We start from the raw sequence: 24,538 nt of genomic DNA, 5'->3' as shown, positions 1-24,538 counted from the left end.
CTGCTGTCACAGAAAGCTGGACATAGTATTAATTCTGAAGACTTGATTCCATTTTAAACCTAAATGAGCACAACACATTCACTGGCAGATGGATTACTTGCATCTGTTTGATGTTTTCCAATTCCCTGACAGGACACAGAGGACAGATATTAGAACAGTGGCTATCAGTGAGATGACAAAGCCAGCAGCATGAGAATTACTTGGAAACTTTCTAGAAATGTACATTCTCAGGCCCTAGCCCAGGACACTTGTTTGGGGGATGGGACCCAACACTCTGGTTTTATGGATCCTCTAGGGATTTTAGATGTTCAGTGAAATTTACAATCCATCTTTCTACAGTACACTGTGGGAAAATAGACTTAAGAAAGGACTGAGGAACTATTGTATGTGATCCCTTTTCACCCACATGAGCACTAGCTTTATGGCATTATATCCACACCACATAGTAACTAGGGATCTTGCTCATGTTCCCAGATGAGTCACAGTATTATCATTCAAACATACACTAGTACTCACAGGATATTTGCTACAAGGTCATGATGTTGTTCACTTCAGACAACTCAGACAACAGTTAGGTGCAGTGTGGCCAAGTGGTCTCATGTACTTGGCAAAATGTCATTTTCCTCTGAGGACATGCCAAAGGAAAGGAGCAGTAAACCACCTCAATTCTAAGTTATGGCCAGTGTTATCAGACAAAAGCCATATTGGAGCACAGAGTAGCCAAGCCTAGTACCAGGCTCCTGCTTGGATTTTTATGTGGGTTCATTCCCAAATATTGGCATTGCGTTTTGTGGTTACTCTCTTATTTGTTTGTAAATTAGAAAATAAAAACAACCTCAGTTCACTAGAGGATAACTTTGTCCATTTGTTTCCTTTGATAACCAACAAAATCAAATGCCTTAAACGGAAACCACAGCACTCCACGGTTTCCCAAATCATACAAAATAAGGATTACCTTAAAATATTCCATTAGTGATCTGGAGTACTTCATAGCATGATCCTTCTTCAGTTTAAACATCCTCAGATAGAGAAGTGACAAGCATCGGTAGCTGGGTGAGCATAAAAGGTTTAAGTTAGCAACAGTGCTTCATGAAGACTATATACTGTTAAATATACAAATTCATATTTTGCATCTAATCTAATCATCTAATCTCAGTTTGAGGAACATGTGTAAATAAAGACACTTTTAACAAATGAAGGTGGAATTATTAAAATCTCATTTTGATAAGGGTATAAATTGAGGGGGAGAGTAGATGTTTAGACAGTGACTGAAGAAATCCATTAGTTATCCTGTAATGGTTCCCTGGAAAGCCAGAATAATGATCTGGGGTAAGCTGCTTAAACTGATGTGGAGTATTCATATACCACTGCAGCATTTCAGCAGTTTTCTTTTTTAAATTTTCTTTTTATTTAATATTTTAAAATTATTTTATTTTATTTTATATTACAATATAATTTAATTCTACATATCAGCTACGGATTCTCTTGTTCTCCCCTCTCCAGCCCCCCTCCCCTTCCCCCCAGCCCGCCCCCCATTCCCATCTCCTCCAGGGCAAAGACTCCCCCGAGGATTGAGATCAACCTGGTAGACTCAGTCCAGGCAGGTCCAGTCCCCTCCTCCCAGGCTGAGCCAAGCATCCCTGCATAAGCTCCAGGTTTCAAACAGCCAACTCATGCAATGAGCACAAGATCTGGTCCCACTGCCTGGATGCCTCCCAAACAGATCAAGCCAATCAACTGTCTCACCTATTTTTTTCATTGTACAAACCAACCAGTTTCCCCTCTCATCCCTCCTCCGGCTCCCCCTACCCGCCTCCCCACCCCCATCCCCTGCTCCAAAAGGCTAAGGCCTCCCATGGGGAGTCAGCAAAGCCTAGTACATTCATTTGAGGCAGGTCCAAGCCCCTCCCCCTGCATCAAGGCTATGCAAGGTGTCCCATCATAGGTAATGGGCTCCAAAAAGCCAGTTCATGCAGGGGGGGGGGGAGGGGAGGGGGAGATGGATCCTGATCCTACTGCCAGGGGGTCCCTTAAGCAGATCTGGCTACACAACTGTCTCCTTTATGCAGACGGCCTAGTCTGGTCCCATGCAGGTTCCACAGCGGTCAGTCTAGAGTCTAGGAGTTCCCATGAGCTGTTTAGTTGTCTCTGTAGGTTTCCCTATCATGATCTTGACCCTCCTTGCTCATATTAACCCTGTTCCTTCTCTTCAGCTGGACTCCCGGAGCTCGGCTTGGTACCTGGCTGTGGATCTATCAGCAGTTTTCTTGTGGTCTCCTTGGAACTCACCATAATACTGCTAGCTTTTTGTCCCCATCAGAAGCTAAGGGGCTTGCAAAGTTCTTCAGCCTCATTGCATACCTTTGAAGAAAAGAAGAAATACTCAAGTGGGATCTTGGACTTTCAAAATTCTGATTGCCTCTCCACTTTTTCATAAAAAGTAGAGGACAGACTGGTCCTTTCTTAAAACCATATACAAAAGAATGATGCACACAGGATAATGGAACCTGACATGCCATCAAGAACTGAACTCTATGAAAGCCAGTTTAATCATGGATTCATGTTCTAGAATAATGCTGCAGAATTTCCATGAGTTTCTAGTTATGTATAAATGCTGACTGGCAAAATATTGTTTCTATGAGCTTGCTAGGTAAACAATATTATTGGTTTTATATGCAAGGTAGGCAAATATGTCAGTTCACTTTTTGACAGATGAGGCAATAATAAAGAAGCATGTCTGACATTGGCTAGGGAGACTTCAATCAGGTAAAAATTCTTTTCTAATGTCTCAAGCTTTGTGTATGTTCTTTTAAAAAATGTGTGCATTCATATTTGGGGTGTGTGTGTGTGTGTTAAAGGACTGATTTCATAGCATTTTAAAGTCTAAGCAACCCTACTTCATGGGGCTTGTATATTTTGCCTTTCCATTTTCATTGATTGTCACTGTTCCATGCTGCAGTTATAAAAGATCAAGTAGTTCTCTTTTTTTTTTTCCTTCTAGTTGAGCACATCTCATTCTGAGCATCCAGAGTCTTGAGAAATCAATTCATTGCATAAAATCATTGTCTGAGCTTTAATGCGATTTCACAGGTATTTATAGTAGAATAAGTAATCGAGTTCACTGTGGCAGAAAAAAAATTGAAGTACATGTGCAGGCTGTCTGGGTTAGCCCTCATTTATGGAAGGTGATAGAGAGTCTATTGTGTCCTCTTACTTGCCACTTAGAACAGCCTCTCCAGAGCACAAGGGGCTCGGGCTCATGCCCACTCAAAACTGTATTTCCTCAGCATGCTATCTGCCCTGTTTTCATGGTAACTTCTCAAAATCTGTTGAGTGAACATTTTCAGCAATGGGACTTACGTACTTGATGCGGGTGCTTTCTGTTGTTACAATGGCCAGAAGTGGTATTTTTATAATGTAATATATCTCACTTTCTTTGACAGTTGGATTACTGAAAAGTCAAGTCATTGTGGTGCATTCTTGTTTTCACGAATACATTTCTTTTGTAGGTCCCTAGGTCTCAGAACAACTCTAATTATTTGAAAGAAAAAGCAGGAGTCTGCCTCTATAACCAACAGGGAAGAGAGCAATAAAAATCTCTTCCATATAATATTGTACTACTAAACACTATATTCATATTGCAGTCATCGCCTAATTGCAACCACATTTGAAAGTGACTCGATAGTGGATTTTCAATTGCTGAAATGGGCCTGAAGACCTAGTTCATTTCAACTCATTTTATTCCCAATAGAAATTCCTCTCAATAAAAAATATGCACATCACAGAAAACATGAAAAATAAAAAAATATAGAGAACACAGAAATGAGTTCATGCAAAATTGGGGAAAATCTGAAATGAAAAACATCCTTGGTGAAATCTGATGAAGTCCGTGTATTATGCCAGTGCTAGTGTCCTGGTTGTGATTCTGAACTTTAGCTACAGAGGTTGTTACCATGGTAGAAAGTTTGGTGAAGCGTACACAAGAATTCTTTTTATAAGTTCCTACAATTGCATATGAATCTTTAATCACCTCAAAATCAAATTTAAAATAGTGACTTTAGAGAGAATGCCAATATACTCTCCATTGACTTTCACCAAGATTCCACCAAAATGTATTTCTGTCAGTACTAATATATCATGGAATGAAAAATTAGAGTTATTTTACAATTAAGGAAGAAATAATCTTGGAAGACTTTAGGGAAGAATTACTTAATGATTCACTTCATGTTTTTACCACAGAATGAAATTTGGTGTCTAGCTTGTGAATTTTAAGAGTTTTTATTCTTATGAATGAGTGTGTCTGTACAAGTTTATGTGCATCATGTGCTGCATGCAGGGAACCCACAGAGGCCAGAAGAAAGTATTGAAACCCCTGGAACTGGAGCAATACGCAACTGTGAGCCTCCGTGTGTGTGTGTGTGTGTGTGTGTGTGTGTGTGTGTGTGTGTGTGTGTGTGTGTGTGTGTGTGTGTGCTAGAAACAGAACCTGGGTCCTTTGCAAGAGCAGCAAGTGCTCTTAATTGTTGAACTATCTTTACGGTACCTGCTTGTGTACTTTTAGAAGAGCATATGTTTTCCTTAGAAAGTAATAAGAAAGAAAAATTTGTAGAGAGGGAAAACACCCATAATATCACCCTTTCACAATTACAGCTACAACCTTATTTCCTTCCACTTTGATTTAGATGCATGCACATTTTTTTTCATATTTTGAATTGTAGATAATTATGCAGCATGATTTAAGTGTTTTGAAGTACTGGAGATCAAATCCAGGGCCTCTCACATGATAGGCAAGCATCTACCATTGAGCTCCAGCCTTGATTTTACATTAATATGATTTCACATTTTCACTGTTTAGACTTTATTATTATGTGTCAGTGGCTGCAAAGTATTTTTGAATGTTCTATGATATAATTAATGACTCTACTATTGCTATTTTGTTACTTCTAATTGAGTGTTTTTATATACATATATATACACACATACGTATTTGTATATTCTACTCATACATTATGTTTTTCTTTTTTTCCTTTGTTTTGTCATTCTACTGTTTTATTTAGTAGACTGTAACTTTCAGATCAACATTAATTGAACAGAATCCCAATAGATCTTTTAACTTTCCTGGAGTTGATGCCTTGTCTTGTTTTGAAGCTATGCAGTAATTTTTTTTTTTTTGGTGGAGGGGCAGGGGTTGGTTGGTTGTTTTGTTCAAAAAAGGAAATGTATAATAATTCTGCATTGTGAAAATGCCTTTTAAGGAAATTCATATTTTCAGAAGTTGAAATCCTGTGTCCAGAGATATAAATGTTAGCTCATGTGGCTTTTTTTATATAATACCAAATTGTTTGCAATTTTCAATGATAAATTTCTACTCTCATCAGCAGTACAGGAGGAGTCCTACAATATGATTTTCTTCTATCTCTTTTTAAATGAGAGGTATTAACATTGTAATATTTTCTTGTTAACGTAGCATACATTGTTTAAATTTGCATATTTGAGTGATTCAAGGAACACAAATTGTTCATTGTTCATTAACTTTTCCCATCAATTTTATACTATACTTTTTCCAAAATGCTTATCATATATAACTTCAAAAATTGTAAGTATTCTTGACTGAGAAATCAATTTCCCCTTAAAAGCTACCAAAAAGTTGTGGCAGTGATAGCTTCCACAGTACATAAAATAAGCTGAAGAGGAATATTTTCCATTCTCTTGTGCCTATGTCTTGGAATAGCTCCGAGACAAAGATGGTTGAATGATCCAATGGACAAGGCTGTATCTTTCCTTGAAATCAACCTTTGTTTATTACTCTAACTAAAATTTCTGATAGTAATATATGAAGAGAAAGTTGTATAGTAAAGTAATTGGAACAAGAGAAGGTAGGGGGGAAAAGACATGATATACATTTTCTTTCATATACAGAAACTAGATTCAATTACAAACAAATTAATTGCAAATATTTGTTTTGTTTTTATATGTTATATTATATAACATGAAAGATGAAAGAGTATTGTTTCAGAAGAGGAAAGGAACTAGCTGGAAGGGAAAGGGAAAAGGGAAGGAGGTAGGGGCAATATGAGCAAAGTACCATGAGATCTGTATGAAAATATAATGAAAGGTCTTATTTTGTACATTTACAAAAATTAATTAAAAAAAACCCTTCGAATCTATGGTTTTTATAATAGTTCTCCACTTTTGCTCTTTGAAATACTTTCTTTGGGAAATTCTCAAGGTAAGTCTGTCCAGTGTTTGTTTGAAGGCTTCTGTACAAATATCTGAAGCTATTTAACAGTTTATATAGAAAAAAGTATGATAGTGAAAAGCAAACTTTGCATTGCTAAGAAATGGAACTGGCAGGAACAGAATACAAGAACTTCTCAAATAAAGAACTACTAACTCAGATTAATTAATTTGGTGACTGGTGAATATTGCTCAGTAGTAGAGTACTTATGCAGCAAGAACAGGGTATAGGTTATGACATATATGCATAATCATTCATCCTCAATATAAAATATGATTATTTTGTCCATGCAGTGAACTATGGCACACGTCTACTCTTTAGGGAGAGGTTACATTCCTTTTCTAAGATTTTCAAATCACTGGAAAATAGTAGACTATTTCTTTTTCTACTTCCTTTTTCTTTTCTTTTTGATTTCCAATTAATTTATTTCAAACTAGACATCAGAAATTTTCATTAAATATATGAATACAATAATATAGAGTTAATATGTCTTCCACTATCTTCCTCTTTTCTTGATCTTCAACCCTGCCAACACTGCATCTGAATTTCTTATTCCAGATGCAAGAAAATTCTTCTATACTCTTATGACATTAAATACTGATTTTGAGTTAGAACAGTATCTCCTTCCAATGAAAAATAATGTCTTATTTATTTATTTATTTATTGTTGTGTATATGCAACAGTCCATGTTTGGAGGTCAAAAAAACAACTTGCAAGAGTCAATTCTTTTCTTTCTGTATGCAGGCCCTTGTCATCAAACTCAAGTTGTCAGTCTTAGAAGCAGTCACCTTTACCCAACAGAGACGTCTTGCCAGTCTCTCCTTCCTTTTATAATAATCCAAACAGAAGGCTTTAGAAAACATGGCTCTTAATAGAAATCTGGAGAGCACTAGTTTGTTTTGAAAAGGCAAGTCAATGCCACATGATAAAATGATTATACTTTACTTTCACCTGTGACATCTTAATTTTAATGTAATGAATATTACAAATTATCAGACTCACGTTATAATCTTTGAAGGGGATAATTTATAAAACAGTGTCCATCTATTATAAATATTCTATGGCATCAATAAAATGGCAGGAACTAATTATAGCCTTTGGGCACATTAATTGTAGAAATGATATTTAAGCAAAAATCATTAACAGCTTCTAACTCTATATAAAATTACTTTGGGAATATGACTCTAGGAAAGAAATTTACCTGAGGAGCTCCACAGTCTCAGAATACATGGTATATGGAGACTTTGCTTCCAGAGGATCACGTTCCATGGCATTGCCACATTCAGTGAAGGAGAGGGCTGCATCAGCATAATTAACAGCTTTGCCAAATTTCTCAAACTGAAACAGGAAAATGACTGTCAGCATGATAGTCTTTGTTCACCTTCATATAAAGGAATCATTCACAACTGTGAGTACTTTTGTCCCCATTCCCCAGGGAACACTTCTCATTAGACAGAGGTATTTTGGGGAGTTACCACTGAGGATAGGAGACACCTAGTAGACTGAGACTAGAGATGCTTCTAAGCATCCTAAAATGCAAGGGACAGCCTTTGCAATGGAGAACTAGATGCTCCAGATGTTCAGCTTAGAAGCCCTGACATGGAGAGAGGACAGTGTGCAAATGGATATTAATGATGATGGAACTGGTTTAATGCTCTATTGCCCTGACACTGTGGCTGGCTGAAAAAAAAAGGCAAATGCACCTGAGGCATCAAAATGGATTATAGTACCATTGTTGATGTTCCCATCACATTTGGGCCATCCAGAATCTAAATGAATACCTTGACTAGCTCCTAATCACTAAGTGTACTGAACTGACTAGAGATTGAAGTGTCATTTAGTCAGATCTCACAACTAAGCTCTGCTTTTGTTATCTTCACAGTCTGCTTCCTGCTTTAGAATGTCATGAGCACATCAACCCAATCCCAAGGTGGAGAATAACATTGAAAAATGAGATGCTTCAGTAGGAGTGTAGACAACAATCACATCATCTTTATTGTAAATTTATTGTAGGTTGAAATAGTGTTGAAAAGCCCAAAAATATAGCACTGTTAAATATTTTACTTTAGTGAAATTTTATTGCAAAAGATTTTAGCCTTGATAATGGCCATGATTATACTGGTTTAGCCATACTGATTTCTTTTTCATGTGTAATGAATATTATATTTGACACTTTCATAGTGAGCATTTTAACAGGATTTTACATTTTCAATTTTTGATAGATAGATGTAAGAATTCTACTAATATGGAACTTTATGTAAACAAACCATTATAATGTAAATTTAACTGTTTAAATTTTTCGCATACCTTTTATCAAAATATTTCTTATGCAATTGTGAAGATTTCAACTTTGAAAATGACAGAGTAGCTCTCTCTGGAAAAGGATTAAATATAACTATACATGTACTAAAGAAATTCTATGATTTTTTTCTGTAATCCATTGCACAGAAATACCGCTTTTCATTAATTGAACTTCTGTTATAGAAACCTAAGTGTATACATATAAACTAGTTTCTTTTTGTTTTGTCTTATTAGATAATCTCCATATATATTGAGACTTCAAGTACCTTTCCCCTTTGGGAATTGATTTGTATATTTTGGTTTTTGAAGATGAATTTTCATTCACAACCCACAGCTGGAACAATAATTAAAGCTTATTAAGACTCAACCTATTGTTTTCCAAAAGGAGCAAATACTGAAGTCTAGAAGAAAAATTATATAGCCATAGTGCCAGTTAGTCAGCCTCAGTTTCTTCATTCCAAAATTGAAAAATTTGAACTAGAAATATATTTCTAACAGTAAGATAGATAAAACGCTCAAGGAAAATATTCTGATTATGTTTCAACCTTTTCCCCTGTGATTACACTCCTCCAAAGAATTTCCAAAGACTTAATAGCAGAAAATACTGAGTATCTCTTTATGTGACTGTTTTGAAGGGCCCCAGATCTAGGTAGAAGCTAGTATTTTTCCACTTTACTCTAAGAATCCATTTTTGCCCCCATGGAAGCAGTATCTCCACAGTTGTCAGTGACATAATTCCTTAATCATATATTTGGGGATCTCTGTAGGTTTGATATTTCTTAGTTCTTCAAATGGTCTCACATGTTCATCCTAGTCTTTTTATCATCCCATGTGCCACCTTGTCAGAGGGACATTCATATACTTCCTCACTCTAGAATTGACAACATTTGGAGAAAACCTTTAGTCTTCCAGGCAGCACCATTGTCACACAGTAGCTGTTAAATTGTTGGCCATCATCCAGTGATCATAGGCAAAATCTACACAGGACTCTTCAGTGGCATCCTGAAGCCTACCTTATTATTTTTGTCTGCAGTGGTGTAGTAAAATAGTTTCCAGGGGAAAATTCATAATACATAAAGGTTAGCTTCAAAAAATAACTCGGCAATTTAAACAGTAGTGAGAAATGACAAAAATAGGGAAATAGCAGATACAATGGGCAAAGGCAGTTGATGTTAGCTACACATTAGTTACAGCGTAGAGCTTGATATGATGTTTCATCACAGTTTTTTGAAGTGTCAACTGAAGCTAAAGGCTGAAAGGGCACAATACAGTGCTTAAGCATAATATTTTTTCCTCATTTTTCCTAATAATGCCATTGAACTGACATTTGTACTTGTTCTGAGATATAGTAAGTGATGAGGAGCCTAAACCTAAGACTGTCTCTGGTACCATGGTTATCAAATAGTTACATTTGAATGCCAGCTGGGGAGCTTTAGTTATTATGGCAGGGTCTCAGTCCATAAATTCTTATTTCATTGTTTTGGGATGTAGCCTGAGCAACTCAAATGGCTGCAACATGTAGTTGAGACTCCCTGTTAGGAGGATCAATTAGGATAAATGATTCAACATAGTAAGTTCATCACTAGTTTAGGTCAACTAAGACCCTGAGAGATAGCTAGCACTTATTTCATGAGAAATCAAAATGATAGCATTGTCATTCTCTCATCAGAAGAGAAAAGCCTGACTAAGAACATGGAACCTAATGCAACAAGAATCTGAGCTTTCTATGTAGCTTACATTTCCCCAAATCAAGGTTTGATACCCATTAAGTATGACTTAACACCTTCCACCTTTTCATGCCAAATTTGGTTTATTGGACCCAATAAAAGCTCCCATCATATCCAGAGCATGTTGAAAAGTAATTTTAATTCATATAAAAGACTATAACGATAGTACATACAAGTGAGCTTCCAAAGTTGTTTCCAAAGTTGGTTCAAAGGAAGAAAAAGTGATAAAGAAATAATAATATGAGAACCCAAGTCAAAGAACTTCGGGAATCATGGTACTACATAATTCACATCCTCTCATGTTTCTATGTAAAAGCAGCAATGCTTTAAAAAGATCTAGGTGGTACTACTTCAAGTTTGCCCCATTTGCAAAATGCATTCCTTGTTTTCATGCAAAACAACATATTTTTAGTAGGATGAAGCAATGAAAAGAAAGAAACCTACCAGTGCATCAGCTTTGTGTTTCAGCTTCTTAGCCTCTTGCATGTAAAAATCAGCATTGTGAACACTAAACAAACAAAATAAGCTCTTTTACAAACCAGTGGTTCATCTTTTCGTTTAGAAACTGAATAGTACAAATACTTTGGGCTATTAATTCATTCCTACATGGTGCTTGACAAAAGTATACTAATTTTGTCACTCATATATAATATTTATACCAACCTTGAAATGACACTATAATTGGACTTTGAAGTGCAAGATGGCCTATTAGGACAGAAATCTATATCATCTAACCCCACTTGTTACAGTTGCCCAAACAGGTCATATAAAACCTACCTATAAATCCTTCTATATAACTGAAGTCATGAATAAGAATGCATTAAAAATAGCCTAGAGGAAAGAATCCACCTTGGGAAACAGTAACGAAGATCTAGGATTAAAGTGGGCTAAATACATTTCTTACTGGTGATGGAGATATGTGTATGGAAGGGATTTTCATTTAACATTATAGGAATTGATATGAATTTCTTATATGGGATGACACATGCATGGCACTAGAAAATTCATACTACCCTCATCCCCAATCACCATTCCCAAACTGGGTCTGCAATAATCTGGAAACAACATACGAGTCATCAAAAGTGAGCTTGGGTCTCCGGACATTGGTGCTGTTGCTGGACAGGAGGGGCAGAGCTGCCCAGGATGTCATCTCCAGGTGACTGCTATCCATAAGGCCAGTAGTAATTGTAGAGGTGATGGTAGAAATAGTAGTAGTGGTGGTTGTGATAGTGGCCGTGGCAGTGGTGGTGGCAGTAGCTGTGACAGTGGCAGTGATAATAGCTGTATTGGTGACAGTAACGGTAGCAGAGGCAGCCTTTTTTGGAGTATCTCCCTCCTGGAAAAAGGAGAACAAATAGCGTCCATTAGATCTGGCTTTCTCAAAACATTTCTTCACGAATATCAAGCACAGTAGGAAACACAGCAAGAAAAAAGAAAAAAATATACATAGTATGAGGATGGATACGTGATCCTGTTTATTTTATGAATTTTGTGGATCGCCAGCTTTTGTTCTCTGATGACACTAAACAGTAAACTAACCAGTTGCTGTGATTACATAGTCCCATGGTCATATTAAGACTGGCATGGCAAGGGTTTAAATCAAGAAGAAAATCTGAAAGGGGAGAGGAAGGAATAATATAGAGGCAGAGAAAGAAGAAGTTGGAGAAAGGGGAAGAAGTAAAGGGAGGGAGGGAGAGAAAAATATCAGGAGATTTGGCACTGTTCCACAACTGTGTCCTGGCTGACTAGAAGCTGACACACCTTTTTTTCCTCATGAAGCCCTTGATTGCTATCTGACAAAGTGAATGCCATGGTATTTTGAAGCCTTAAGAGAGTAAAACCTCATTTGCATCAGGTCAAATACTAAGTGAATAAGAGACTTCTGAGGGCTTTGTTTTGAATTGGCATTGCTGAAGAACAGATGGAACACAGAAGAATGTATGTGTTGAGAAGAGGAACTATGTGCTCACACTGTGTCACAAGACTGCCTGCCATGTTCACATGGTAGATTGCTTTTCCCCACCTGACAACTGTGGACAATCCTGACTTTTCTATCTCTGTTAATACTTTCCATGGTGCCACTTACTCCTTATACCCTTACTAGTTTGTGTCTCCCTAAGATTGCTGTGCCTCAAAGTTTGTCCCTCAGTTAACTTCTTTCTTGATCAGACTTGTCAAACTTGTATGTGTTGACACAGATTCAGCAATGAACAGATGATTCCAAAATGGAAACATCAATCTTACCCTTTGAAGCTCTGAATCTGCAGTGACCACTTCTAAACATATCCACCAAGATGGCTCAAATTTCTCTCATAAAATTGGTAGGAAAACAAGGATTTTTATTTAAAGGAAGGATGGTGTCCCGTCTTGTAACTTAGGAGCTTGCAGTTCAGTTTGCCGTTCCTATGGATGTCTCCATCTTAGGGGTATTGCAACTGTCAGGTAGGGACAAATGCTTCCTCCACTAGCAAAATGGCCTTGTGCCTGTAGTCAGATGTACTTTCATAGGCCCCTTGTTTCTCTTCCTTTTAAGATATAAATCACCAGCCATTTTATATTCTACTTTGAGCACAGGTATGTCTCATTGGTCACATCAGATTAAAAGCCATTTCTGGTTTATGACTCTGCCCCTTCACCCAGTGCTCTTAGAATTTTCTGAGTGTGTCCAGGCACATAGGAATGCATGTTTGCCATAGTGAAAGAATTCTCTTTAAAGATAAAGGCTAAATATGGTAGTCCTTAAATCCATGATCATTGATCTTTTCCACTTGATCCTTGACCTTCATGGCTATCAGATAATTCATACTACCTAGGCCACATTGAGATAAATGTACAGAAACGATATATGTTTATAAATTCTTATGATGTATATAGAAAAATACTTTAAAGACCATCGTAGATTGCATGTAGATTAGACCTGTACTGCTGTAAGAGACTCCTATACCAGCTCAATGTCTACACTGTTAGCGTTAGACTGACCCAGATCAAATGGTAGAGTTAGTTTAGGACAGTGTCAACTGTTTCTATGACCAAGATATGTGGCATGAACCTTGAAACCACACATATGGCATTGATGATAGTACTGAAACATCTAACTGTAAAAGATTAGATACAGTCATGATTGTGAAAAGTATAAAGACATGAAATCTGCCTACTAATCCATTCATTTTAAGAACTCAGAGATGTGTCATACAACATGAAATAATGATGCATTTCCAGGAGAAAATATACTGATATTTTTAACATTTCCCCAGTAATTTTTAATCTTTTGTGTACCTGACTGTAGCTTCTTGAAGCATTATCTTTCTCATAATAGAATTTATAATACTTAGAATAAATAGTTTAATTATCAACATTATAGATTATTTTTGGCTGAAGTGATGTGTGATTTGATGATTCTTTAACTTATGTGACTATATATACATATATGTGTGTGTGTGTGTGTGTGTGTGTGTGTGTTTGCAAATATGGAAAATGTCAACTTCACACTAGCATACATTTTTATATTTGTAATAATATTTACCTAGATAAGCATGTCATCTAGGCATCTTAGTTATCTTAAATAAGGGAGGCTTGTACATTGGGGTCTTCAAAGCTAAGAACCCTCATTGCCTTTTATGAATTGTTAAATAGACTATAGAGTTCAGGTCTGAAAAAGTTATACCAGACATCTAAGAAGTTACTCATTTTTTCATATTTAAAGAAAAATGGACATATATGGGTGATATATATCTTCATTTTTTTTCTTCGAGACAGGGTTTCTCTGTGTAGTTTTGCGCCTTTCCTGGAACTCACTTTGTAGACCAGGCTGGCCTCGAACTCACAGAGATCCGCCTGCCTCTGCCTCCTGAGTGCTGGGATTAAAGGCGTGCACCACCATGGCCTGGCAATATCTTCATTTATTGATGTATATATGTATTCATATATCTATATTCAAGAGTAGATATATATTGGTCATTGACATTATTTATTCTTTAAAATTAACATTCTTTAATTCTCTCATGGTTTCAATATTTCATATTCCTACACCTTAAAAATAAAGTAACATTGTGTATGGATATTGAAATGACACCATTCCATAATCTATGCTAATCAAGCTGCAATGCAGAAAACCTGAAGGACTGTAGAGTCATTTAGCTTAGAAATATTATTGGGCCTTTTAGAAATACATTCACCATTGGAAATTATTCCAGCTTAACCTTTGTTTTTCCAACAATCACATTTGCAAATTTGAATGGTAGAAAGAAGCAACTTGGGATTCCTATTCCTGTTTAGTGACGTTAGGTGACCTTGATTCCATCTATTTCTTTCACCTGCTAGAAGATCTGTGCCTTCCACATGGCAGTTTCTGTGTTCAGCATTAAGGCATTGCCTTCCCCACCCTCAAGATACAAAGAGATTGAATCAAAGGACACTATTATTATAATAAAAATAATAATATTAATATTAAAATAATAGAGAGTTTGAGTATTTTTATACAAAGACACAATTGGCTTTTCTGTGCCTATTACACCCTTGTAACATTCCTATGGCAAAGTCACACTGGTTGAGCTGCATTAACCTATTTTTGCTTAACATAGTATTTCCTCTAAGACACTTACGTTTATGGTTATCCCTTTGAAAGTAGCACAGAATTTGCCTTCACTTCTCTTAGGTTTGGTAGAGGTAAGTGGTCCAGCCATTGAGACGTTTTTGTCTTGACTGAAGAGCCCATTGTTGCTACTGGCATTTCTGCGACGTGGAGGGTCCTCTGACAGTGGGGAAAGCGCAGGAGGAAACAGCTTTTCTTCTTTTTTCCTGTTTGCTCTCCTGGATGAATTGCTATGCAAACAAAAAGTGTAGGGTGTCATAAAGTTGCATCTTGCTTTCTTTGGAAATCTCATCACTATGCTGTTCTTTTCAGCTAAAGTGATGTCTAACTTGATTCTTTACTGTATGTGAAATATATCTATAAACACAGAAAAATACATAGAGTTAGAATCTCACTACATACATATGAAGATATGTGCACACATACATATACAAGACTCATTATTTCTTAGAAACAGAATCCTATGACCAATGTAGATATTTAATGAGTGCTACAGTGTGATATCTGAAACAAATCAAGATTATTTTCTATTAGATTTTTTATAGGAAATGCAATGTAGACTTTAATCCCTTCATTTTTCAGGATACTTTGTGCTAAGATTTAACTAAACAATCTGAAATAAATGGCACAGTAAACAATACATTTCATATTTTAAAAGATATATTATGCTTATACACTAAGAAATAAATTAAATTAAATAAATAAAAAATTGTAAATTTGCTGTAAAAATGCTGTAAGCCAATGCCAAGGAATAAACATCCATTCACCTTAAACTGTTAAATTGAAGTACTGATGTAATACACTTTTAAAAAGGCCACTTAAAATATTCTTTGGTGATATCAACAAGAGACATCTGCAATACTAAAAGTACCCCTGTGCTTTTAAGGAGATTTATCTGCCCATTAAATGGGCATCATCAAACAGACTGAGAATTCAAATAAAACAGAACAACTAAAATCTTATGCTAACTGCTTTACATGGTAATTGGGTCAAGGATTTTCATTTAGTTACTTTCTTGGACTAATCAAGGATGATTACTTGAATTTTAATCTTTTCTTAGACAACTAATATTGTACTGTGCAGCCATTTACTTCTCATAATTATTGACTACAATTTTCAATGGCAAATTAAGTCAAAAAGAATTTATGTTTTCCTCTTGGTCAATTTCAGTCAGTGTCTAGATATATAGATTTGCTTTATCTCAACGCAGCAAATCAAGGATGAACAAGAATTCAGGTGATCTGATTTCCTGAAAGAAAAATAAGTGCAACCTGCTTGTTCCCTTTTACTATGTCATACAGATTTAGCAATTATAATAATACATGCCCTCTTCCTCATCTTTTGCCTCATAAAGGTGACTCTATTTTATTGCCATGTAGTTAACATTTTAAACAGTGAAAATGTTTCTGCCATTATCTTAAATGACTAAAATTAATATAAATACTTCCTAATTATTTTTAAAATTCTTTGAAATGTCAGCCATTTTAATACAGTTGTGATGCCAGATAAAATGATATAGTGAACAAATAGATCAAGATTTTTGTTTTAGATTTATGTTATGTGTGTCAGTATTTTTCCATTAATGTATATGTGTGCTGGTGCCCGAGGAGGTCAGAAGAGGGTGTTGGAGTACCTGGAACTAGAGTTACAGGAGGTTGTGAGCCACCATGTGGATTCTGGGAACCAAATCCAGATCTTCCTCAAGAGCAACAACTGCTCTGGACCTCTTAGTAACCTCTCTAGCTGCAGATCAGGATTCTTATCCATGAAGAAATTCCATCAACAATAGAACACATAAAGTATAATAATTACAGTGATACCTGAGCTTTGGAGATATGTATGTTTGTATACACATACAAGTAAACCATTATTGTGACCTCTACAGGAAGTGATTCATTATTTGTAACCACCCCCATCCACTTGAGCTGGCTGAGAAGGTAGTAGGGGCTTCAAGGTGAAAAGTTGTTTCTGAGAGGTAATTGATCTTAAATTGTATGCCAGCACTTTCCCATCTGCTACTGACCTGATAAATGGAAAAACAGTCCATTCTGTGCAATAGGTACCAGTGTCTTAGTCCCCTTTTCATCTACCCAGTAGAAAACTAGAAATGTTGGATATTTAATAATCTCATTGTCAAAAGACATCCAGGGGAATTTTTCTAAGAAAGCTCACTGTGATTGTTTTCAAGCACAAAAAGATTTCTCTCATATTTTTGTCCTTCTTTAAATAGGATAGAAAAGGACAGTAGATCAGGAAGAAAGAACATCACCATGGCTTTGTCAAGTTCTAAATGTGGTGAGGTATTCAAAAGAACATTCTTAAGGTTGATGGGGTAACTCCAGTTCTTACAATCAAATATAGCATCTTTTCTATGTGCAGTATGTTTATTTAGAAAAGTGAAAATTTTTCTCTTAAGAGTTTCTAAGGATCCAGAGTGAAGGGTCAAAGAACAAAGGAACAAGTAAAGCTTGCAAGAGTGCTGTGGGATGTCGTTCTGTATGTTGTAAATGTGTGTTGCTCTGATTGGTTGATAATTAAAATGCTGATTGGCCAGTAGCCAGGCAGGAATTACAGGCAGGGTGAGCAGATGAGAAGAATTCTGGGAAGAGGAAGGGCTGAGTCAGGAGTCACCAGCCAGACACAGAAGAAGCAAGATGACAAGGTAAAACTGAGTAAAGGTACCAAGCTACGTGGCTAAACATAGATAAGAATTATGGGTTAATTTAAGTGTAAGAGTTATTTAGTAAGAAGCCTTAGCTAAGCAGTTATAAATAATAATAAGCTTCTGAGTGATTATTCTATAAACAGGCCACAGGACTGTGGGGGCTTTGCAGACTGGAGAAACCTCTGGTGATATTTTGTTTGTACTTTAGTAAATAAAGTTTGCCTGGAGATCAGAGGAAATAGCAAGCCATTTTAAGTAAACAAAGAAGTCAGGCAGTGGTAGCACATGCCCTTAATCCTATCACTTAGCAGGCAGGATCTCTGTGTGTTCAAGACTTCACTGGAAACAGAGCCAGGTGTGGTGGCACATGTCTTAATTCCACAGCAAGGCATATAGATGTGGGTAGAGAGGAAGTAACTCACATTTGGAAGCTGCAGAGTTGGTGAGGTAAGGTTGGATGGTGGCTTTCCCTATTTCCCTGATCTCTCTAAGGTTCCATTTTTTTTATTTAATAAGACTGTCTAGAAATTCATCTACAGAAACCTTCCTACTACACAAGATGATTTCCAAAAGAAGACCCTTAAGACACCAATTTGTCTCATCCTTCCTCAATTCCAAGGACTTGATGCTGTTGACAAACCTAAGACCATGTTGAAGGCCCTATCTGAATAATAAATATTGCTTCCAGGGAAATAGTAATTTCCCATTTACTGAAAAAGCAGAGTGCATACAAAGCCTGTGCTGTAAAAAGACCATTTCTTAATTGTGAGTCACTTTACTCTTGATTTTGACTCTTCTTTTTTTTTTTTTTTGGTTTTTCGAGGCAGGGTTTCTCTGTGTAGCTCTGTGTAGCTTTGCGCCTTTCCTGGAACTCACTCTGTAGACCAGGCTGGCCTCGAACTCACAGAGATCCTCCTACCTCTGCCTCCCAAGTGCTGGGATTAAAGGCGTGCGCCACCACCGCCCGGCCGATTTTGACTCTTCTATAAAACAAAGCAACAACTCAATAGGTTGCTTAGTAATGTTGCTTAGTAAGGCATTGAATGTGTGGCTCTTTTCTACTGCCCTGGGCTCTATCTTTTTATCTGTAGACACTTCAAACTTGGCCCAGCCTAGGAACTGAGAAATATTGTACCATCACTATGCCATTTTATTCTGGAAGAAAGACTAGGAATGATTATGTTTGACCATCAAGATCTATGCTTCCTCATATACCTGGTTGACCTGAGCAAAACTGAATCATGTTGCTTCACTGGGTTTCCTTTTCTGAAAACTATGTTAATGGATATTGTAGAGACAAACTCTACCAGGGAGTACATAATATGTCACAAATAATAACTGATTTTCAGAGTGTGGGGCAGGCATCTTAGGGATCAAATGTTATTATGCGGAGCAGGATTAGAGGAAGGGAGTCTGTTTCTACCTTTCATTAAAACAAGACGCCAGACCCATGCAAGCTAATAACTTCTTCCCAACATCTCATCTGTGGCAGATTGATACTGTAACACTGATGTTAAATAGTAATCTGTGAGATCAATTGTTAGCAGCAGTTGCCCAGATTACCTCTCTGCTTTGGACTACTAATAGACTCCAAAACTGGGCATGATGGGAGTAATCTCCAATGTTGAATGAATTTATTGCAATAATTACACAGACAGAATGTCTGGAGTAGCTGACATGATTGTTAGTTAAGTGATATTTATAAAACAGAAGGAACTTGTTCACAATACTTTCTTCTCTGGAGAAGGATGATGTTCTTTGACTGCGAAAAGGACAAGGAGGCCTCCTGCTTGATCTTGGAAACTTGCCAAAGAGAAAGAAGGGAGAGGAGGGCCTAGTTGATTAGAATCAACATACCTTACCAGGCTTTCTTAACACACAACTGCCCTCCATGGGGGCAGAGCACAATTTCCCAAGCATGTCATTCTCCTGGCCTTTGTGGAGTCAGGATGCAAGTACTGGTCTTCAAGCTTTGTATTAATATTAGGAAATGGCATTCAAAGTAGTACCCTATTTAGATCAAGGGAAATTGTCTAGTCTCCATCAGAAGTGAACCCTGGCCAAAAGCAGATTGATCTTATTAAGATGATATGTGTTTTTCTGATATTTTCTCTTTTTAATTCACTTTTTTTTATTTTTTGTTTGGTGCAAAATCATTCTTGGTTCTAGTCAAATGTTCTAATGGGACAAAAAGCCCCTAATATGTTCAAACATGACTTTTTAAAAAGTGAAAACATTCATACAAGGGCCAACTTGAAACAGGGAAAACTTACTCTCTAGTGTTGGGAGGCTTATGGGGTGGGGCTGGTGAAATGCAAGGAGGAAGCAAGCAGATAGTAGTGTTGTCCTCCAGGCGTTGCTTCTTCTCAGGGATTTTCTCTGCAGCTTCTGCTGGCTTTTACAGGGGAAAAAATACACAGATCTTGAAATACACCACACATTCAAAAAAGCATGTTTCACACATTAAGAAAATGAAAAAGACAGTTTGCTTCTATTTTAGCTTCTAGATTAGGTTGGAGAGTTAAATGAGTAATTTTTATCAGACAGAAATGCAATAAACCTTCCCTAGTCTAGTCCTACCAAGAGGTTGGCATATGAAAGAGTTAAACTTCAATGTAAATCTCTGATTAAAGATTGTGTAGCACAGGAACCTCGTAATGAAAGTGAAGAGAATTTAAAATTTTCATATATTCCTTTCATCCATGGTGCCTTTACAAAGTGATAATTAGGAAATGAACATTGTAATCTCAACACAGTACAAATCCTGTTTAAACAGCATGGGGCTTGTGGGTGACCTACAAAGGCTGTCTATAAAATCAACAATATGCAAGGGAATGGACCATGCATAAAATGTCTTTCGTTCTTAAATGTGTTCATTGCAAAGACACATTTTCACTCTACTGTTGTCATTAATAAGAGAGAATAATTGGGGGAAGATCATGGGTCCCACACTTCTTACTCTTCTGGAATCCTTTCATTGGATATATTCCTGCATGATTCACTAAGGAGCACTGGGATTCTCTGTCCTTGAAAGCCTCTCTTCAGGACTCACCTGCCTCTGAGAATTGCTCTGCCTCCTAGCCATCCTCTTTAGGCAGTCCCTCCAGCTTCCCAAACTACAACATTCCCATGACTCTTATTGTTCCATTTCCCTAGCACTCCCCACTTCCCTAGTACTCTTCTGTCTTCTTCTGTCTCCTGTCACCTAGGAAGCACCTGCTACTTAGCAGTTCCCTCTGTCCTAGACTTCTAGAGCTTTCACTCCTCTCAGTACTTGACTGTCTCCTAGATGCCCAGTGCCCTGCCCCTATTCCACCACCTAGTAATTTCCTGTATCCCAGGAATCTCAGTAGCATCCAGGCTCCTCATACTTTCTGTCCCTCAGTGTTCCCTAGGCTTTAATGGTTTCAAGTCCTTTAGCACTCCCTAGTTTTCTATTACCTAGTTATCTCCTAGGTCATTCTCCTAGTACTGTCCAGTTTCCTGGTAATTTTGTGTATCCTAGTGGTCTCTAGTCTCTTAGTGTAGCCAGCCTTGTCTCCTAATACACACTTCTAGTCTCCTAGGATCTGCCTGTATCCTGGTGCTTCCCACATGCCTAGCATTGCCTACTCTGTCAGAGCTTCCCGCAATCTCTTACCACTCCACTATCTCTTAGCACTCCACAGTTTAATACTGCCCAGTCTTCTGCTTCTCACTCTCCTAGTGTTCCCCAATCTACTAATACTTGTTGCAGCTTAGGGACCCCTATCTCCTAGTTATCTCTAGCCTGCAAACATTGCAAAAAAAAATGTTAGCACTCTATTTCTTTGCACACCCCACTTTCCAAGTTCTTGTCTCCAACCTATCCCTACATCCCTAGTGTTTCCTTCTTTCCTGGGATGTATAGTCTCCAAGAGTAACTCTGTATCCTAGCACTCACATATGTCCTAGGATTTGCCTGCCTCCTAGTACTCTCCAGTCTGTCACTGTTCAATAGTATAGTGCATTCCAGTGGAATAGTGTTTCTCATCATTCAAATACCATTTGGTCTACTAGCACTCCAATGTTTTCCCAGTATTTTGTATTTGTCTATCTCTCAGTCTTCTAGTAGTCTCCAGTCTCATAGGGCTTACCAATCTCCTAGAGTTCTTTTGACTTACAGACTGTCTAAAATGCCCAGTCTCCAATTATTTTCTTTCATCCAAGCACACTGGCCTCATTATGCTCCACTCTACAACTGTTTTTCAGTATACTGCCTGCTGGGCTCAAAGTGCTTATACCCTCAAATTTATCTCTAGATGCATGGTGTTCCAAATAACCAAGGCTTCTTGTCTCCCAACTACTTAGTCTCCTGTCACTCCCTGTATCTAAGTACTTCCCTGTTGCCTAGCACTACCTGTCCCTGAGCACTCCCTGTCCCTGAGCATTCCCCTGTCTCCTAGCACTCCCTGTCTCTTCTGACCCCCATATACACTATCACTTCTCAGTCTTCTACAGTTCCTTGGTTTCCTCAATCCCTTTTCCATGTACTAATCTATCTGCTAGTTTCCTTAGTTTCCTAGTATTCCTCTGTTTTGTAGAGCTTTAGTGTCTTAAAGTTTCCCATTGTTCTGGGACTTGTCAATATTCTACCCTATCCCAGGGTCTTGCTGCTAATTTTTAGTTCCCCTTAGGTTTCCAGCACTATGTAATGTGCAATTGATCTCTTGTCTCCTAGTGTTCCCCAAATCTAGCGTTATCTAAGTCCTAGTGCTCTGTGGTCTTCTAATACCCTATTGTATTCATGCTCCCCAGAGTCATAAGTGCTCTTTTGTCTTCACTCTACAGTCTCCTACCAGACTTTGACCCCCTAGTACTTTCCTATCTCCTAGTGTTCCCCAGTGTCCCAAGGATTCATTTCCCTCTGTGGTCACACTCAATCTCTTAAAACTCCCTCTTCACCTAGCAGTTTCCTTTCTTCAGCACTTTTCAGTCTACCCATGATTCCAGATGCTTTTCTTCTATCTTTCCCCTGTATCCTAATGCTCCTTGTTCTCATACCCCTCTCTTCTGACATTTACTTCATTTTAGTCACCTCCAGTCTCTTCTACTTTTTAACCCTTTAATTACAAAGGAATGAAGACTCTCAGAGTACCCCATTTAATAAGTCACTGTTGTCTACAGGTAAGCTTTTCTTCACTAAACAACATGAACAACGGCCATACTCAAGATACCCCCTCCCAGAAAGAAACAGAGGGAATAGTCAAATGAATAGGAGTTGCATTTTTACCTACTATGGTGCTTTGAGGAACACTATTAGCAAAATATCACCACAAGAGAACATCATTCTAAAAAATTAACCCAAGATGTAGAGGTAAATAAGAAAGAGATTATTAGCTATAAACTCATATGTCTAGACATATTTTAATTGGTAAAAGTCACTCTGAATTTCCCCCTATGGTGACCCTATGCAAGCCTAGAATTTATACCAAAGCATGTTTAGATGAGATTTTCACAGAGTAATCCTTACAAATAGGTCAGTAATCCTAAAAGGCTATCTAAAGGGTATGGTAGATGTCAGGATACCCCAGGATAGCTGACTCATGAGTGCATTAATATGTGTCAAACATGAATGAACGTAGAAGATGTACTTGGCCATTGTGTGCAGATAGGCACTCTGCTGATGCTAGAGTGGGAACCACTTGCATTAGGAGCAACTTAAGGAGCTGACTCCTGGGACTGGCTACCTTGGGAAAGAGGCTTCTTTGTATTCTTATTTCCTATATGTCATAATTTCTCATAGTCCTTAACAGCTATCTTTGCCAATGGCTACCATCACAACCTGATCATTCCTAACACTGTTGTCATATGTCAAACATTTCATTCCTCTTAAAAAAATGTCATTTCCTTTACCAAAGCTTGTGATACCCTGCCATCGGTCTCCTTAAAAAAACACTACAGATGAAGTTAGACTCTGCTCACAGCCACCTGGCAGACTCCACTGGGCAACTCACCTTATGCTTACGCTTGCCCTTAGTGGCTAGTTTTTCCACAGCGGTGGCAGCAGTTTGACGCTTCGGTTTTGAGGCAATCTCCTTGTGCTCTGTCTTGGCAGGTGTTGCTGGGACTTTGTTTTGGCCAGGCACTCTTGAAAGTAAGTCAAGGTCAATCTTCACCCATAGGTTTTTTGGATTTTCATGATCCCGTAGAGGGGACAAAAGCTCAGTTTGCATGGCAGGAGGAGGTGAAAAAACTGTCTCCTCATTGCTGGTGGGTAAGTTGCTGCTGTTGCTGTTGCTGGTGGTCAAGGTGGTAAGGGTCAGGCTAGCATTAGAAGTATCCTTGGATTTAGAAGTGTTATTTCCAGGAGCAATGCAAGGAGGCAGTACTTTGATCTGCAGGGTCTCTTCTTGGTCTGTGTTGGAGTCAGATGTAGATGAATCTGTTTCAATGAATTCCCGGGACTTTGGCACAATCTTCCCAGGCCCCCTAAACTTCTTCTTCTCGGTGGCCAAAGGGGCATGAGGCCTTGGTTCTTTTCTAGGGACTGGTTTATGGGCAGTGGTTTTGTTACGGCTTCGAGGTGGATCAGGAAACTCTACACTTTCTTTTTCTTTGGGAGTGCTGCTGGTAATATTTGGTTTGGGCCAAGTAAACTCCTCAAAGCTGGTGTTTTTCTCAACTTTTTTGGGCTGTTTCTTCCCAATTGTCCTTTGAGAAACTGTATCAACTGATGTTGACAACTTATGCTTCAAAGCCTTTGTTTCTGGGGCTTTTTGATTGGGCCTTGGTCGCGCTTTCTCCCTAATGAGGCTGAGGAGAGGTCTTTCTTTGGGTCCAGCCACAGCCTGGCTGGGGTTTGGTTTCACTTTGACCTGGACTTCCACTGGTTGTATTATTGGAGGAGGCAGAGAAATGGTCTTCATAGGTGTCTCATTTTGGCCACAAATAAATGACTTATTCTGGGATGTGACTTTGTTTAGCCATTTGTCTAGCTGCCATTTGTTTGTGGAGGGTGGCTCAGGCTGCAGATTGAGAAACAGTAATAAGGATGA

At 37.8% G+C, this 24,538-nt stretch overlaps 1 protein-coding gene across 8 annotated transcripts in view; it reads right to left on the bottom strand.

Moving 5' to 3' along the window:
* The window catches only part of Aff2 (ALF transcription elongation factor 2), a 661,131-nt gene that overhangs the window by 20,169 nt on the left and 616,424 nt on the right, over positions 1-24,538 (bottom strand). For all 8 annotated transcript variants that reach the window (XM_052740412.1, XM_052740432.1, XM_052740449.1 and 5 more), the window contains 8 exons: positions 23,498-24,508; positions 19,796-19,917; positions 14,868-15,087; positions 11,337-11,602; positions 10,711-10,774; positions 7,440-7,576; positions 2,290-2,361; positions 956-1,049 (listed from right to left, as the gene is read on the bottom strand). In XM_052740412.1, the coding sequence (XP_052596372.1) occupies positions 956-1,049; positions 2,290-2,361; positions 7,440-7,576; positions 10,711-10,774; positions 11,337-11,602; positions 14,868-15,087; positions 19,796-19,917; positions 23,498-24,508 (1,986 nt within the window). The remainder of the gene's footprint in view (positions 1-955; positions 1,050-2,289; positions 2,362-7,439; positions 7,577-10,710; positions 10,775-11,336; positions 11,603-14,867; positions 15,088-19,795; positions 19,918-23,497; positions 24,509-24,538) is intronic.

The sequence above is a fragment of the Peromyscus californicus genome, unplaced genomic scaffold, assembly GCF_007827085.1.
Source record: "Peromyscus californicus insignis strain IS unplaced genomic scaffold, ASM782708v3 Scaffold_10__1_contigs__length_136768540, whole genome shotgun sequence".
In the NCBI taxonomy this organism is placed as follows: domain Eukaryota; kingdom Metazoa; phylum Chordata; class Mammalia; order Rodentia; family Cricetidae; genus Peromyscus; species Peromyscus californicus.
This window is presented reverse-complemented; position numbering and strand designations above follow the sequence as displayed.